Source organism: Typopeltis vanoorti, chromosome 14 (genome assembly GCF_054136105.1).
Source record: "Typopeltis vanoorti isolate ZY-2024b chromosome 14, IOZ_Tvanoo_1.0, whole genome shotgun sequence".
In the NCBI taxonomy this organism is placed as follows: Eukaryota; Metazoa; Arthropoda; class Arachnida; order Uropygi; family Thelyphonidae; genus Typopeltis; species Typopeltis vanoorti.
In genome coordinates, this window is record NC_143562.1 from 27,334,092 (window position 1) to 27,353,144 (window position 19,053).

The 19,053-nt window shown below is 35.7% G+C and overlaps 1 protein-coding gene across 2 annotated transcripts in view; it reads right to left on the reverse strand.

Annotated features, from left to right (window-relative positions):
* Positions 1-19,053, reverse strand: part of LOC150099324 (PAX3- and PAX7-binding protein 1-like) — a 291,434-nt gene that overhangs the window by 239,066 nt on the left and 33,315 nt on the right. For both annotated transcript variants that reach the window (XM_090403794.1, XM_090403795.1), the window contains exon 3: positions 3,062-3,173. In XM_090403794.1, coding sequence (XP_090259920.1) covers positions 3,062-3,173 — 112 coding nt within the window. The remainder of the gene's footprint in view (positions 1-3,061; positions 3,174-19,053) is intronic.

Here is a 19,053-nt window from a genome sequence, read left to right on the forward strand (position 1 = left end):
TGCCTCTTCTAAAATAGTAGAAGAGGCAAATATGATCCTTCCAGGAGTAACTGAGTAGCAGTCTTAAGCATGTTGTATTAAAGCTATTGATAGTTTTTATTGCTTTTTTGGGTGGAAACGTTCCATGTTTCTCCACCATAAAAGAAGATAGCCTGAGAGGTTGTTTTGTAAAGCCTAATTTTTGTTGCCAAGGTGATGAGGGATGATTTCCATGTTTTTCTTAAATTCCTGTGTTGATTAAGAGCTTTACATTTTCTTAATATTATGTCATTTACAGTATTATTTATATCTGAGCCTAAGTATTGGAAGTCTTCTACTTTTTCTAAAAGTTGGTTGCATTCTGTAATGATGGAACCTTGTACACTACATTTGTGAGTATTTTAGTTTTATTTAACTGTCAATCCAAATATTTTTGGAACTTATATAGTTTATCAAAGTGTTGTTGCACCTTGGATAAAGATGAATCTATTAATACTATATTGTCTGCATAGCTGAGGTCACTGAGACAGAGTTGTTTATCATTGGTTGTTAGCACTGCACCGAATCCGTCCTCAACCATCCTGAAAATGTAGTCTAGGGTTATTATAAACAGGAAAAGAGCCAAGGTGTCTCCTTGTAGAACTCCTGTTGTTATAAGAAATTTTTGTCAATTCTACATTGACAAGAATACGGATGTGAAAATCTTGATAAGGTGCTGCAATTGCTTCAATAATTTTGTTGGGAATACCATAATGATAAAGGATATTAAACATGTTAATTTTACTAATGAAATCAAACGCCTTTGTGAAGTCTATGAAATTGAGGATAAGAGGGAATATTCTTGCCTTTGAAACTTCCAATAATCTTCTTACACTGTGAATGTGTTCTAATGTGCTTCTGTTCTTTAGGAATCCTGATTGATTTTTCTTTAAAAGTGGGGAAATATAAGGTTCTATATGATTAAGAATCGTTTTATTGTAATGTTTCAGAGCTATATGTAATAGAGTTATTTCACGGTAGTTTTCCAGTTTATTTAGGTTTCCTTTTTTTGATATTGGTATAATTATACTTTCTTTCCAATGGGGAGGTATTTCTCCTGTCCTGAGAGCATTATTGCATATATTGAGGAAGATATTCTGTAGTTGGTCGTGACTGTGGAGTATGGCTAAGACTGTGATTCTATCAGTCCCTGCAGCTTTACCTATTTTTTGCTTGCTAAGTGTTATTTTGAGTTCGTCAAGAGTGAAGTTGTTGCAATTTATAGGTATTTCTTCACTTATTTTGATTCTGGGCACTGGAGTTTGTGAAATGTTTTTAATGTTAAGTAAACTTTTAAAGTAGTTTTTCCATTCTGATAATTCTTTATCTTTGTCTTCTATAATTTTATCATCTTTAATCCTTAATTTTTTGTGTTTCCTTTCTTTGTTACTAAGATGTTTCACAATCTGAAAAGCTTCTTTGGTCTTATGGTTTCTATGATAATCCTCCAAAGTTTGACATATGTGTTTTGTATGAGGGATTCTTTGTCTCTTTTTTTTAGGGACTCATATACTTGGTCATTCATTATCTCAAAGTTTTGCTTTATTTGTTCACTGTTGAGTGTCTCATTCTTTGCTGAGGTTATTTCTGTGATTAATCAGTTTTTATGGAATTTGACACCCAGTTTTCTGCTGGTTTGGGGATATATTTATCCAGTGCTTCTATTGCAGCTTCTTTGATTCACTTATTGAAGTTATTATTTTCAGTATTATTACTTGTAAACACGAGGTTTTTTAGTTTGCAAATGGCTTCTTTATATTTATTTTGGGTTGAGGGCTCTTCTAAACTGTTCCATTTTATATATGAGTATCTTGTTGCTGTTTTCTTTGAGTTAGCTGACAGCTGAAGCTTGATGTGAACACTAATGATTCTGTAATCTGAGTTAAGAAAGAGGGTGTTGTAGGCTCTACAGTGCTGTGTTGATCTAATCCATTTAAGTATGTGATCAATTTGGATTTTGATCCATTTGGGTGCTCTCTCTTGTCCATTTTCTGTTTGCATGGTGAGGAAATTTGGTGTGGAGAATGATATAGTTATGGTCATTGCAAAGTTTTGAAAGCAGATGTCCATTGTGATTTGCTTTGTGGTGATATGTATATTGCCCTTTATTTCTGGTGGATCCTGCCAGGCCTGCTCCAATTTGTGCATTAAAATCTCTGCCTATTATGTGGCAGTTATGCATTTTGAGGTTTGAAAGATAAGTAGCAAATTCTTCATAAAATTTTGATTTGTTGTCTTCTTCGGTGACTTCTGTGGATGCGTATACTGAGGTAATAGTTGCCTTGGAGTTTGAGTCCAATGTTATGGATAATACTCTGTTTGAAACTTTCTCTATTGCAGAGATTTTATTATATACTTTTTTACAGACTAAGATTCCAATGTTGCCATTGACATGTTTTTCTGTTGAAGAATAAATGAAAGTCAATTTTTTGCCTGTTGATGCAGTTTCATTCCAGTCCGTGTCAGTTTTCCATTGTGTTCTTGGAAACAAATTGCATTGATATTGTTCAGTTCAGCCTTCTCTGCATAGCTCAAATATTTTTCCACATTTTAATTCTATACACTACCTAATTAACTTAAAAATGGATAGTACAAGATATTCAAGAAATACATCCTCCCCAACTCAGAACGGCTTTTATATTCAGTTAGTTGTATTCACCAAGCTTGAGGTTTTTTTTAGGATTTTCACTGAGTAACAAATAAAATACAAATAGTAATCTTTATTTTAAAAGATAATCCTTTCACTGCATTTTTCTGGACAATTAATAATTCTATTTAATTACAGTTCGAAATTATATTTAATACCCAGTAATAATTCCGTTATAGTAAAAAAGTCATATTTACATTACAGTGAAATTAAATAATAATTTGAAAATTACTGCCTTATTTAAATTATAATCCATTTTACAGTCAAAACCAAATATTTTTAAGACAAGCTACAGCAAAATTATATGATCATTTCTAGGAATAAAAATATTTGCATGGATGAAAATGTTGCTTGCTCATACAGATAATGCAGTAGAGAACATTAAAGCTTACTCACTTCTAAGTACATTTTTGAATTCATGAAATGACTGACTACGTTTACCACCTTCTTCATCTGAGTCCATTTCCATATTTTCTGCATCCTCTCCATTTAATATGCTAAAGGCTTCCTATAATATAGAAATTTATTAAAGAAACTAGTAATTTCTATTGCTAATTAGTATGCTGATTGAAGACATTACTTAATTCTGAAAAAACAAATTATTCTCGACAAATTTTATTTTTTTTCTTTCTACACTGAGAGAGAGAAACAAGAACAATAACAGAGCAATAAACAATAATTTCAGTATACTGCTTCTCATGTTAAATAAAATTCTAGCACATGAGAAGACAAGTAATCCATCAAGAGCTTAAAAAAAAAAGCACCCGTCTGCTTATCAAACAAGTATAAAACATTTTTTTGCTGACGAATAAAATCAGAAGTTTCAATTGAATTGTCAGTTTTATTAGGCAGCACCAATTCTATGACATGCTTTATATCATATATAACTTTTTTTGGTGTGTGTGTGTGTACCTTAGTTATTGTGCCTATTGAGACATGCCAGTCGTTAATGCTTGTTTCTTTGTTAACAATTCTACCAATAAGAGTATACTCACGATCATTTTATCCTCTGAGAGCACTCATATATATATAAATTAATCGGTTAATTTCTATATAGCAACCTAAAACAAAAGTATAGCAGAAAGTGGCAGTTGGTTTATTTCATACCCAGAGACAGAACATGCACAGTCTGAACCATTAATAGTAGATTAGCTTTGGCAAGTTGAGAAAGTGGTATTATACAATAGATTTGTCCCCCCCCATCCCCAACATATCTAATTTCTTTATATTGATTTCAAAAAATGTAACCCAAATGTCATTTAACTGTTTCCCCAGCTGCCATCATGTGACATCACTAGCCTGTCTATCCATCCCAATATTTCGGAACCAATCATATCTCAGTAAACCCAATTAATATGTGTGTAGACCTAGCATCGTTTACAATGGGCACATATTAATGATAAAATATACAATTTTTAAAGTTCCACAGACTGATAAACACATTGTATATGTATGTAGTTAACATATTTGCTAGTAGTTTACAAGTGTTATGCATGAAAAAAATTACCCATAGTATTAAAAAGAGCTTATAAATTGAGCAAGTAAGAATTTAGTACATGACTATGATATAATAGGTGACTCCACATGATACTCATCCCAAGATGACGCCTGACTAGGATGGTAATCAGTATCAGTTGGTAATGAGTTATTAAGTGTCATCCCAGGATGACACCTGATAACTGGTTCTGCATGGTGAGCAAACATAGGTTGGCTCAAGTTTCAAATAGCTTAAATCAATATAAATGATAATATATACTGCAGTGTCTTTAGTTAGTTTTATAAGTTTAAAAGTCATAAATTCATCATCATCATCAAATTACTAACATAACCTCGGGGGGGGGGGGGGATATATATAGCACTACATGAAAAGTTAGATCATTATCAACTGCCTATCAACAATTTTCCTCAAGATTAGTCTGTTATCTATCAACATTCCAATATTATCAGCTCTTATATTTTTGTCTTCTAAAGCACTTTTTACTGTATCAATTCACCTACATCTTGGTCTTCAAAGATGTAGGTGGATTGATACAGTCTTTTTCCTGCCATCCTGGCAAATAACACTTGTTTAGCTATTCTTTCTTCTCCCATTCTCTTTATGTGACCATACCATCTGAGATTAGCTCTGCTAACACATTCCTGAAAGTCATAAATTTACAACTGGAATATGTACATATCTATATAAATTCGTATTATTATTACAATGCTGAAAAGTGTATATAGAGTTTTAATTTAATGTGCTTTAAGGGGGGTGCTTAAGGGTCATAGCTGTATAACTGAGAGGAGACCTCCACATAGCCTTTAAAGGAATGCGGAGAACCGACCAGGGCTTCTGACCTAATGTCCAATCCTCACCTTCTCGTGGTGCACCCTGTTGGGTATCTACTTTGATACTGAACGAACGAGGATGGGCTGGCAATTTGGGATTTAGCCGACCAAATTGTATTCTTATTGGTTAAACCAAAATAAAAAATGATGGTACAACATGACAAAATTTCATGCCGGCTGGGGCGTCGCCCGGTTAAACAAGGCCCCCGTTGTTTTCGCCAGGGAACCAGGGTGAACAGCGAAAAGTCAGCTACTGGAACAAATCTGAAAACAAACCCCAACTCAACATCACCAGAGTTGAAGATCGGTACTATCAACGTAAGAAGCCTGAATGGCAAAGAAATGGAGCTAGCTGAGGAATTAGATAAGTACCAGATCGACATAATAGGGGTGACTGAAACAAAAAAGACCAAAACTGGTGAGATCTTTCTGAGCAATAAATACAAAATGTTATATTCAGGCAATAACAATCAAGGAAAAGAAGGAGTAGCCATAGTATTCAACACAAAATACGAGGCTAATCTTCTTGAATGGCAGTCAGTCTCAAGTAGAGTAATGTGGGCAAATATGAGAATGGGGAACTGGACAATGAGACTTATTTGTGCCTATGGTCCCACAGAAGGTTCTACTAAGGTAGAAGTGGAAGAATTTTTTGAGGCTTTAGAAAAAGCAACTGACACAATGAAAAAGGAAAAGTTGGTCCTTGTTGGGGATCTAAATAGTAGAGTAGGAAATGATTGTGAGACATACAAAAATATTTTGGGAAAATTTGGAGAAAAGAGCAAAGCTAATAATAATGGCAAATATCTGTTGGATTTCTGCTCAGGACATGGACTGGTTATTACTAACACCATGTTCCAACATAAAAATGTGCACAAATTCACATGGAGAGAAGAGGCTAGGAATAAGAAAAGTCTCATTGACTATGTTATTGTTGATAGTGATGTTTTCTCCCTGGTGCAGGACACCAGAGTGTACAGAGGATTTGAAATTGGAAGTGATCACTATTTAGTCTTGAGCAGGATAAAATTGAATTTCATATTGAAAAGAATAACATGTAAGAAAGTTTTAAAGCGAATAAAAGTTGAGCAGCTCTCAGATGTAAACTGTAGACTAAAATACAGAAATATTATTGAAAAGAAAATGAAAGAGTTTGAGAACAGGAATCAAACCTTGGAGATTCAGTGGCAAACTCTGAAGGAAACATTGATTGATTCTGCCAGAGAGGCATGTGGTGAGGTTGTGTGCAAAGATAAAAAAATCAGAACTCCCTGGTGGACACAGGAAGTCAAAGAGGCAGTGAAGGAAAAGAAGAAAGCATATCAAAAGTTCCTGGCAAATAAGTCAGCTTTTACTCTTACAGAATACAGAGACAAATGTAAGAAAGCTAAACAGTGTGTAAAACTAGCTAAACAAAAGTCATGGGAGGACTTTGGCAAGAATATAGAAAATAAATATCAAGAAGGTGGCAAAATATTCTGGAGGTTGTTGAAGAAGCTTAGGAATGGAGGAAAGAGTGCTGTAAAAGGAATTAGAGATGATAAAGGTGAAATGAAAACAGGAGAAAAAGATATCCTTGAAGTATGGAGTAATTACTTTGAAAAACTGCTAAATGAAACAAGCAGTGATGACAGCACAGTGATAAAAAACACTGACCAGGCATGCAGTCAGGAATACATATCCATACTTGAAGTAGAAAAAGCCATCAAAGGCTTGAAATGTGGAAAGGCAGCAGGAGTAGATGATATTCGACCAGAAATGCTGAAGTATGGTGGTATAAGAGTCTTACAGTGGCTGCACTGCATAGTTCAGAAAGCCTGGACAGAGGGACGAATTCCCGATGATTGGAGTAGAGCTCTCATAGTACCCATATATAAAAAGGGAAATAAAACTGAATGTGAGAATTACAGAGGTATTTCCCTACTGAGTGTTCCTGGCAAGATCTATGCAAGTATACTTGAGAAACGGTTGAGAAGAATTGTGGAAGAAAAGCTTGGTGAAGAACAAGCTGGATTCAGGCCAAATAGAGGCTGCCAGGATCAGATCTTCACTTTACGACAAATAGTCGAGAAAGCATGGGAATATAACAAAGATCTGTATTTAAGTTTTGTCGATTTGGAAAAGGCATATGACAAGGTGCCAAGAGAGAAGCTATTCAATACGCTGCAGTTATATGGTGTCAATGGGGCATTATATCAAGCAATACTTAGTCTTTATCTGAGTTGTGAGTCAGCAGTTAGAATTGAAGGAAGTACAGGAAGATGGTTTAATGTTAAATCTGGTGTGAGACAAGGATGTACATTATCCCCTCTGTTATTCATTATCTATATGGATCACATTATGAAGGAATGTGGTATTAAACCTGATATCAAAATTGGAGATGTTAATGTCAGCTCTTTGCTTTATGCGGATGATGTTATACTTCTAAATAAATCCGCTACAAGTCTGCAAGATTCTCTGACTAAATTGAATAGCTGTTGTAATAGATATGGTATGAAGGTCAGCAATAAAAAGACAAAGACAATGAAAATAGGCAGAATCATTGAAAATGTCAACTGTGTTGTGAATGGAGAACCTGTGGAACAAGTAAAACATTTCAGCTACTTAGGCACAATTTTTACTGAAGATGGTAAACTAAATATAGAAATAGACAACAGAATCAGCAAAGCTGGTATCGTGGGAAGTCAATTGAATAAATTCATATGGAATAAGAAAGAAATTAGTCGGAACACTAAATTAGCTGTATACAAGACTGTGTTCAAACCAATTTTAACTTATGGATCTGAGAGCTGGGTCAGAAGTAAAACACTTGACCAAAGACTAGAGACCGCAGATATGAGAGTCCTGAGAAAGATTAGAGGCGTGAACAGATGGCATCAATGGCAATATCATATTAAAAATGAGGATATTAGGAAAGAACTTGACATTGTCAGCATCCAGGAATGTGTTAGCAGAGCTAATCTCAGATGGTATGGTCACTTAAATAGAATGGGATTGGAAAGATTAGCAAAACAAGTGTTCTCTGCCAGGTTGGCAGGAAAACGACCCAGAGGAAGACCAAGATATAGGTGGATTGATACGGTACAAAGTGCCTTAGACGATAGAAATATAAGATCTGATAATGTTGGAGTCTTGACAAGTAACAGACTGATTTGGAGGAAAATTGTAGATAGGAAGTTAGTAATGATGTAATTTTTTCATGTAGTACTGTCATATCCTGTACACCCCTTGAGGGTACATGGCAGGAATTTGATGATGATGATGATGATGATGATTAATTTTCACTATACTGTTTTAAAATTGAAATATGAATTGTGAAAATAAATAACTCTATACTGCTACAGAATGTATTCTATTTTAGAAAAAATGGAAGCAATTTCTTCTCATGAAATACTGTCTCCTGGTTTGGCTGAGTGGATAGCATATCTGCTCACCAACAAACAGGTTGCAGGTTGAATATAGATATGTAAATTTTGCCAAGGGCAAGGATATGAATTTCACTGCATGGTGCGAGACCACCATCCCACTCATTTATAAGACTCAAATGTTTTAAACAATATCTGTATTTTGCCTCTAGAGCAGGATTCCAGATGTAAATAAATAAATAAAAATTAAAACACGTCTATGCCCACCCAGGTACTAATGTACTACAGGTTGGTGGGTGGTCACATATACACAGAAAAAAAAAATGAACGGGAAATTGAATAATGTAATTTTACTGGCAGGAGAAAATGTGATACATCAATAAATACATATATACTCCATATTTCACCAAAGTCAAAATGTGTGAAGCAATCACTTTTATGATGGAAGAAAAATATTTTCCCTACACATGTTTATATTTGGTATGGTTTCACAGTATCTCACACTTTTGGCTGCCATTTTCTGATCAGCCCTGTATTCTTTTAGAATATATCTATATTTCTATGAAAATTAGTTGGATGAGATGACTTAAAAAAATAATAAGGAAACAGAGACCACTCACTGTTTTTTTAAAAAATATAAAACCAGGATCATCATCATCACCATCAATTTCCTGATACATACCCTTAAGGGTATACAGGCTACCTACTATGACAGTACATGATTAGGTTTACATTGTTACTAATCTTCTAGCAACAAATTTCCTCCAAATTAGTCTATTACTTATCAGCACTCCAACACTGTTGTATCTATATTGGTCTCCAAGGCATTTCTGACTGAATCCATCCACTTAGATCTTGGTCTTCCACCAGGTATTTTTCCTGCTATAAGGGATCCCTTATATTTCTGGTATCTCTGAACCTATTGTTAGAATTTTGAAGAAGTATCACCTTCTTCCTGTATATTTTCCTATCAACAAAATTTCTCACCTGTTACCATCTACAAAAGACAAACTGTCACCTCTATCGTCAGCTCATATTTATGTATGTGTTAATGTAATTTGACATACTTTGGGTAAACAAGCCATTCTGTATACTATATTATTAATGAACATAGTATAGTATATTGAATATGTGAAACCTCAAAAGTCTGGTACAGTGTATTACTAACAGACACTAAACATAGTATACAGTGGGATAAAGTTCATCTTCTCCATAGAAGCAGTTTTAAATATGAACACTTTTCAAAGAAATTGCAAAGTCCTTTTTCATCAGCAAACCTGAATTGGAACAATTGTTTCTCCCCCCCCCCCCAGCCAAAAGTTTGGAAGATTCTCATTTTAAGTAAACATCAAAAATAGCTTTATACTTAAGAATTTATGGAGACACAACACACACGTGTTGTATAAGATACAAGCTACATGCTACTGCACTTTACAAAGGTAAAATTAATGTAAATGCTTATTAATCTTTTACCTAGTCTGACCTCTTGTGGAAAAAAAAAATACTAAATAACATTAAATTTAAAAAAATTATAAACAGATAAAAAATTAAATTTAAAAAAACAGATAAATATAAAAAATAAATTAAAATAAAATAAATAGAAAATAAACACAAATAAATTAAAACAGAACTACATTAAACATTTCTATAAAGTCCTCTCGTATTGAGATTTTTTCTTCTCGGCTTGTTCCGGTTGCTATAAGGGTTGCAGATGGGTCCTCCATATTCTTGGCATGATTAATCCATCATTTTTGTTTAGGTTTGGATAGTGTTTTAGCATTTCACAGGCTTCTTTGAATTTTCTCTCAAACCAGGTTTTGGTGCGGAGTAGGGATTTGGTGCCTTTCCAGTCAATTCTATGGTATATTTGGAGTGATGGTCTGATAGGCCTGTTTTACCATAACGGAGGTATTTAATGTGTGTCATTTGTGTTCGAACTAGGAGGGTTTAAAAAAAGACATGGGATTTTCCCCTTCATTCTGGTTGTTGCTGTACTACCTAAGCAAATGCAATGTTGTTGCTGTACTCCACGAATTTCGTCGCCTTGACAAAAGTTGAGGTCCACCATCTCATGTCCTCTGGGACAAATGATTAGTCATTTTGAAGAAATGGGAATATTGGGATTTAGATCTGGAAGAGACCGCAAACCAATCAGTTCACAACAAGTGAACGCAGTTGCTATTGCCGTTGTGGAGCAGGTCATGAATAGGTTTGGGTTCCTGCAGTGCATGTGCTGTATCAAGACGCATGGATGTGCTTTACACAACTGTCTGGAAAATTCTATGGAAGAAGTTGCACCCTGCAAGATTTTGAAAGTCGACTGGCATTTGCTTTAACAAATACTCTGTTTTTTTTTTTGTTTTTTTTGCTAATTTGGATACACTGGCAATTTAATCATCTAATTTTGAATTGTGTGTGAAGTCCTATGCCACCATCCTAATCTTAATCAGACAGACAATATGTCTATTTCCAAGTTTTGGGAAGTGATGGCCGTTAATTGTTTATAATTTTTATTTATTTATTATTTTTAAATTAATTGATTACACATTTATTCCCACATCTCTGAACCCTAATAGTGTTTACTCCCTGGACAGCTGTGAATGAGACACGTGATATTATATGCATGCTGTATGACTCGTTCTTATATTCAGAATTTAAAATATAGGCGTAATAAATTATATTTAGTTTTCACTTACATGTGCAAAACCGCTATTCAAAAAAATATACTACTGATCGTATATTGCAGATTCATCATTGTCCGATAGCATCCTCTAGCAAGAGGGTTGCAGCAGATGAGCAGCTCTTCTCCATTTCTCTGTCTTCTGCCTACGTCATTCTTAAACCAGTCCATTCCACGATGTCATTGAAACACTCTCTAGTTGGTCTTCCATGTCTTCTCTTCCCCTCAACTTTCCCTTGTAATATAGTTGTTGTCAGGTGTCCCAAAGAACCTCTCAGAAAATGTCCTGCAAATCTGGTCTTTCTTTGCATAATATTCTTGAGCAGTGTTCTTTCCATCCTAACTCTTCTTAAAACTTCTTGATTTGATATTCTCTCCATATAGCTAATCTTTTCCATCTTTCTATAACACCACATTTCCAATGCATTAATTCTTTCCATATCTCTCTTTCTGAGTGTCCATGACTCACTTCCATAAGTGAATTGCAATACTCCAAACTGTTGCTTTAATTATTCCAACTCTAACACCTATTTTAATCTTCTTCTTCTTCTTCTTCTGCAGCTTCTCCCACTTAAGTGGGGTCACTGTTGATGATCAGTCTCCTCCACATCCTCCTGTCTTGGGCTGTCACCACATCCAAGTTCTTCATCTTCAAGTCCTCTTCTACCAACTCTCTCCATCTCTTCTTTGGCCGCCCACACTTCCTCCTTCCTTGCACATCCATCTGCATGACCCTTCTTCCCACATATTCGTCCTCCCTCCTCATCACATGACCAAACCATCTCAGCCTTGCCTCCTGTATCTTCGCTCCTAAGTTCGTAACTTTCACTGTTCCCCTCACATAGTCATTTCTCAGATGATCCTTTCTGGTCACACCGCACATCCACCTAAGCATTCTCATCTCTGCTACTTCCATCCTACTGATGTTATTTTTCCTCAGGGCCACAGTTTCTATAGCATACGTCATAGCTGGCCTCACTACTGTCCTATAGATTTTGTCTTTCAGATTGATTGGCACCCTCTTATCGCATAACACTCCAGCCATCCCCTCCAGTTCCTTCAACCCACTTGTATCCCGCATCCCACTTCCTTCTCAGCTCCCATCTTCCGCTGTTGAACCTAAGTATCTAAAGTCCCTCACCTTCCTGATGACATTTCCTTCCAGATCTGTCTCCTGGCCGCCGCCCACTGTGCAACACACACACACATATATATATATACACTGTCTTACTTCTGCTCAGTCTCATACCTCTCTCTTCCACTACTTTTCTCCATCTTTCCAGTTTAGTTCCCGTTTCTTCTCTTGAATCTGCACACAGCAAGATGCCATCTGCATACAACATTGTCCAAGGTGCATCTTTTCTCACCTCCTCCGTCACCACCTCCATCACAATGTTAAACAGAAATGGACTTAATGCACCCTTGATGCAAGCCAACTGTTACTTGAAAACTTTCTGTCTGTCCCAGACAGGTCCGAACACTTGTCTTCACATTTCTGTACATCTCCTGCACCAACCTGACATATTTCTCTGGAACTTTCTTCTCCCTCAGACACCTCCAGACTTCTTGCCTTGGCACTCTTGGCACATCGTATGCTTTCTCCAGATCAATAAATGCCAGATGTAGCTCCTGTTGTTTCTCTTGAAACTTTTCCATCATCTGCCATAACCCAAAGATAGTATCTGTTGTTGATCTACAAGGCACGAAGCCAAATTGTTCCTTTGCAATCTCCACCTCCTTCCTCAATCTTCCATCAAGAAACCTTTCTAGGATTTTCATTGTGTGGGACATCAACTTTATTCCTCTGTAATTTTTACAGTCTTGTGCATCCCCTTTACCCTTATAGATGGGAACAAGAGTACTCTCCCTCCATTCCTCAGGTATATTTTCCTGTTGGCAACCTTTCATGAACAGGTCCAACAGCAGGTCAATTCCCTCTTCCCCCAGTGCCTTCCATGCCTCCACTGGAATTCTGTCAGGGCCCACTGATTTTCCATTCCTCATCTTATCTTTACATTCCTCTAACACCTATTTTAATGTTCTTGTTTATTAAAATTCTCTTCATTTCCATAAATGCCGATTTAGCTTTGCCTATTTTATTTCTAATGTCCAACTCTGAGTTCCAGCTACCAAAATATTGAAATCTTTCCACTTCTTCAAAAATCTTTCCTCCACATCTTATCTTTACATTATCTCCTATTTTTCTGTCCATTATCATTATCTTGGTCTTCTTTGTCGTACTCTTTACAGGAGTTTTCAATTCTTTGAACAATTTGTTGTAATCCATTTTCACTTTCTGCCATCACCACTATATCATCCGCATATCTTACGTTATTAATGATTCTTCCATTTATTTTTATTCCTTCTTCTACATCCTCAAGTGTCTCTAAGCATCTATTCACTATAAAGGTTAAAAAATAATGGTGATAACTTGCATCCTTGTCTAACTCCTCTCTCCACCGGGAATTCTCCTATTTCCTCTCCATTTACACATACTGACGGGGTTTGTGCCCAATATAATCTCTTTAAAATTTCTAAGAGTCAATATCAATATTTTCTAGAATGTCAAAAAGCCTTTTATGTTTCACTGCATCAAATGCCTTTTCAAAGCCTAGAAATCCCAAAAATAACTTTCCACCATGGTATAGTGTTTTCTCCCCAATAATTCTTAGACAAGTTATAGCCTCTCTAGTTCCTCCGTTGGTTCGGAATCCAACCTGTTCCTCATTCATTTCTTTTTCTATTTTACTCTTAATTCTCTCCAAAATTATTTGTGCCAGAATTTTTGCTGTGTGAGTTATAAGACTTATCCTTCTAAAATTGTTACAGTCTAAAACTCCTATCTTTTTTGGAATGGGGATAAAAATTGATCTTCTAAACTCCTCTGGTAATTCTTGTCCCTCATAAATTCCGTTAATAATTTGCCATAACACTTCCATACCTTTTTCACCTATATTCCTTATAAGTTCTATCTGTATACCATCTATTCCAGGGGATTTTCCTTCTTTCATCTTTTGAATTGCTAGATTCAATTCCTCCCTCATGATGTACAGCCTCTGCCCACTATGCTCTTTCATTTGATTTTCTCCTCTTTCTCTGTCTTCATAAAGTTTACTTACATATTCTTCCCATCTCTGCAATATCTCAGATTAAGCATTTAAATTCTTATTCCATATTCTTTTCTAGTTTCTTATCATCACTAGTCATTGCTGCTATTTGACTAATTTTTTAAATTAGTGATTTGGGCCTCTTAATTCCTATCTAGCAACCGTTCCTTTTCTCAATTCATTTTGAGGTTATATATACTATGTTGCAGAGATTCTGTTTTATCCTTAAATCCTGTTTTGAATTGTATCCAAGCTATCTAGTCATAAGGTTATTTATTGTCCGTGCAGTTAGCCGAGTGGCTATGCGATTCAAAACCATGTCTAGGAAAGGAGTGTCCTGGGTTCAATTCTTGTCGCCGATGTGAAGAGCTTAACACGTTTGCTGCCACGCTACTTTGGCATAGTCTGTTCCCGTACGCCGAGCAATTTCACTTCTTCAAGGTCAGTACGGTAATCTCGTTGCCGGCGGTAAGCGTCATACGAGTATACCTGTAGTTGGCTTGTGCAGAGCATATACCATCTATGAGAATACACAGTTTTGATGCTAGCTCCACAAGTCAAGCATTTTCACTTCTTCAAGGTCAGTACAGTAATCTAGTTGCGGCGGTAAGCGTCATACGAGTACACTCGTAGCTGGCTTGTGTGGCTGGTTTACTGACTACGAGTATACTCGTAGTTGGCAGCGAATGTGTTAAGGATCTTTCTCAGACATAGCTAAGTTAGCCGGTCTTGGATGTGGACAGCAGGGTTTTTCTCTCCAGTTTATCTGGAGAGAGAAAAACAGTCAGGAATACTTAAGACCCAGCCATAGGACTGATTCGTCAGCTATGCCGATCCTGAGCCCAGATAAAATTTGGGGGAATTGAGATGGTGCCTTACTTCCCCATAAAAGGGGCCTCACGGCTGTAATATCATCATACGCAATAAAAAAGGTTATTTAGTTTTTTCTTAATTACAGTGTAAAACTGTTTTCATTAAAATGAAAAATAGCTTACAAATATTACTGCAAATCAAAAAATTGTCTATCATTAAGTATGAATCAGAGGCTCAAACATGTGAAAATAATAAAATATGAAAGCTGGTATGAACATCCATAATCTTGTTTTTAATAGCTGCACAAGGATTCTTTACTTGAGTAATACTTCAACATTTTTTAAAATATTTCACACATCTGAATCTTAAAAAAAAGTAACCAGAACTAATAACAATATTTATAATACAGAACATTTATTTTTCTTCTGAAAATAAGAGAATTTTCATGCATTCTGATGGGACTAACCTGTCAACAATCTGCTGATACTGAACCATGAGTGTGACCAACTAAGATAATGTAACTGTTGCTAATATGCCTTAATACTTTTTCAAGTCACTAAACCTCCAGGAAGAACAGCAGCCAAAACTAGCAACAACGTATTGTAAGTAGCAAAGCACTTTTCTTACTTCACTTTCATGAATATGCATCAAAAACTGGTACTGGCATTATTTTTCTAATACGCAATCAGCCAAATGAGTTTACAAATCCAAAGAACAGTCACAATTTTGTTCTTTGATGTAAGAAATTCAAACAGATAAAGAATGAGTCAAGGGTGAAGAGAATGACTTTAAATGAACATACTCTAACATTAAATTTCAATGTAACTATTTCCTTTTTAAATATGACACTTGATAAGTAACAAACTGAGAGCATAAACTACCATAGTAGCTTCGCTCCAATACATGTGACATCCATGTGCAATAATATAATCATTCAGTAATTATTACTGAATTGCCAGCCTGGTTGGCCAAGTGGATAGCGTATCCGCTCTTCAGCCAAAAGGCTGAAGGTTCGAATCCTGCTGTGGTCATGGATGTTTATGATTGTCTGTGGAAATACCACTGGTGGTTGGCGGTAGATGGTGTTGGTGTAGTTGCGGTCAGTTGGTGATTGAATGGTGGAGACGGAGTTGTAGAGCAGGTGCCCTCCCTCAATGAGTCTTTGGAGGTGTCAAATAATAATTACATTAGGAAAAAATTAATCTGAACATGCTGAATTTTCATGAAGTTTTTGGTTTGTGTTTCAATTCACAATAATTTTGGTTCTGACATACTATTTTTGGTTCTGGTTTTAGTTCGCTATTTTGGTTGATTTGGTTAATAGTGTAAACAAGTTGACATTCGTAGTGTTTTATTCATTTTGTGTAGCTATAAAATAGATACATCTCCAAGAAAGCATACAAAAATATGTACTTTTTCTCAGCACACATCCACGACTCAAAAACAAATTGCAAATGAGTGTGGTGTTGGTTTGGGTACTGTTAATGCAATTTTAAAGAGGTTTAGGGAGAAAAGTACCTTTTCTCCCAACAGAAAAGGAAAACATGGGCAAAAATGGAAAACCACACTTACTCAAGATCATCTACTAGTTAGGAAAAGCAAAATGAATCCAAGATTGTCTTCTGTAGACTTAGAGACTTGGCAGCTAGTGGGATTAATGTTTGTGATATGACAGTCCATCGAAGATTGTTGGGAGCAGGGAGGACTGCCTACAGACCAAAAATGAAACAACTGTTGATGAAGACTATGCAGAAAAATAAGCTTCAGTGTGCAAAAGTGTATAAAGATTGGACTGTTGAAAAGTGGAAAAAGGTCATATTCTCAGATGAGAGCCATTTCTTTGTCCAAGGAGTGCGTATCCCATGTTTGCAAATCAGCGGCTGAGAAGACTTCTACCCACCTTTAACAAGCTCTTAAACACCCAGCTAAAATGATGTTCTGTTTTTTTTTTTTTTTTTTTTTTTTTTTTTTTTTTTTTTTTACGCATGATGATCCAGGATCACTTGTGCCTGTTGACAGTATGATGAAAAGTGACCAATACATAAAAATATTGGAGAAAAGAGTGGTCCCACAGATCCAGAAAGACCAAGAACTCATGTTCCAACAGAATCTTATTCCATGTCACGCTTCAAAAAAGTGAAAGTTTCTTAAAAATCACAACATCCAATTGCTCAGTGGCCGGGTAACTCTCCTAACATTAACCAAATAGAAAATTTGTAGGCCATAGTGAAAAAGAGACGTAAAATTAAACAGTGATACAAAGGATAACTTAATTATAAAAGTATGAAGTATGGTTTTGAGATGCAGAAATAACAAAAATGTATTCTATGTTGGTAGAGTCCATACCTAAGTGAATTAATGAACTTATCAGGAAATGAGGAGCACATATATTATTAGGTAAAGTCGGAGTTCGATATTTGTACTTATTTTTTTGGGAAATTAAAATTGTTCTATAAAATATGAGTGTTTGGATTAATTTATTTGCCGCTATATCACATGATAGTAGACATTTAGTAACATATGCATCACAATGATTTGTCTATCTTCAAAGCTTAAGCAAGAAGATTAAAGAACTACAACCATTAACATAGTCAACAAGAACAGGCATTTACTGTTTTAAGTTTATAAAATTTGTAATGCACTTCACAAAGCTTCTTGAAATATTTTAAAACATATAGTCAAAACCTTATGTTGTATATAATATTACATTTTTACATATCAAATTATGTTACCTAACCTGCATTTATATTTTAAATAACCAGACAAAAAGAGAAACTATATTTATTTAAAAAGTAAACAAAACAATTTTATGATTTATATTCATGACTCATCATCTAAATCATACTATATGACACTACTGTGTTATATGAGTGGTTTCCAAAAAGTAAGGTAACACTTTTTTTTTTAAGGATGTTTAATACTAGGAATTTGAAATTACACACCAAGAAATAAGTGAACATGCACTACTTCACAAAGTCTTGAAATTCACAACCATACCTAGTAACCAACATCATACTGCCTCACAAAGTTCCTCATCCATAGTGAAATGCCATCTGGAAAGGTGTTTCTTGAGGGGGGACCAAAAAAATGTAAGTCTGAAAGCACTAAGTCTGGGCTGTAAGGGGAATGTGACAGAGTTTCCCAATGATTACAGTGCAACCACTCACAAGTGGTGTGCACAGTATTTGTGGAGTAGCACTGTTGTGCACCAAAAATCATGCTGCTTACCAGGACTCCTGGTTGTTTGCATCAAATGTTGGCTTTAGGTTTGTCCAAAAATTGCACAGTAAAGCTCTGCATTGATTATCCCTCCCTTCGGCAAGAAGTCGACCAGCAGAACGCCATAGAAATCCTGGAACACTGTGGCCAGTGTTTAAGCATGACTTTTCGGACAGTGGCAACAGTTTTGAACTTGTTGCATATAGGAGATTGTGAATGTTTACAGGTCATAATCTTGTTTGCATTCTTGGGTCCAGCGATGAACCCACGTTTCATCTCTGGGGACTAGGTGAGTGAGAAAATCCTCGCCTTTGTCACTGTATCACAACAGATTCTCCAGACATCCCTTTTGAAAGCCAAGAACATCGTGAACAATTTTGTAAACAGTGGACTTACTCACGTTCACTACTTGTGCAATTTCACTTGCTGGTCTTCAAGAACGATGTCCTTAATGTGTGAAATGTTATCTTCTGTCTTGCTTGATGAAGGCCTGCTTGCCTGATGTCAATCTTTAATGTCAACACAACCAACTTTAAATTCATTGCACCAAAAACACACTTGCTTCTTTGACATCACCTTTATGCCATACACAGCAACCAGTACCAGTTCACGGTGAATGTCCTTTTGGTGAAGCCCCTTTTGCTTGCAAAAAAAATTAACAACTTCATGGACAACGGTTTTGTACTACACTTGGATGGTAGCCACCATCTTGCAACTGGAATTAGCTGAGGTAGCAGTAGTGCCATATTGCAATGGTGATCTTTGTAATGTTATTAGCAGGTCTATCTGTCCACCATGTTTTATATCATTCCCTTTCACCATTATTATTAAGGAAAAAAATGTGTTGCCTTACTTTTCGGAAATCCCTTGTAGATT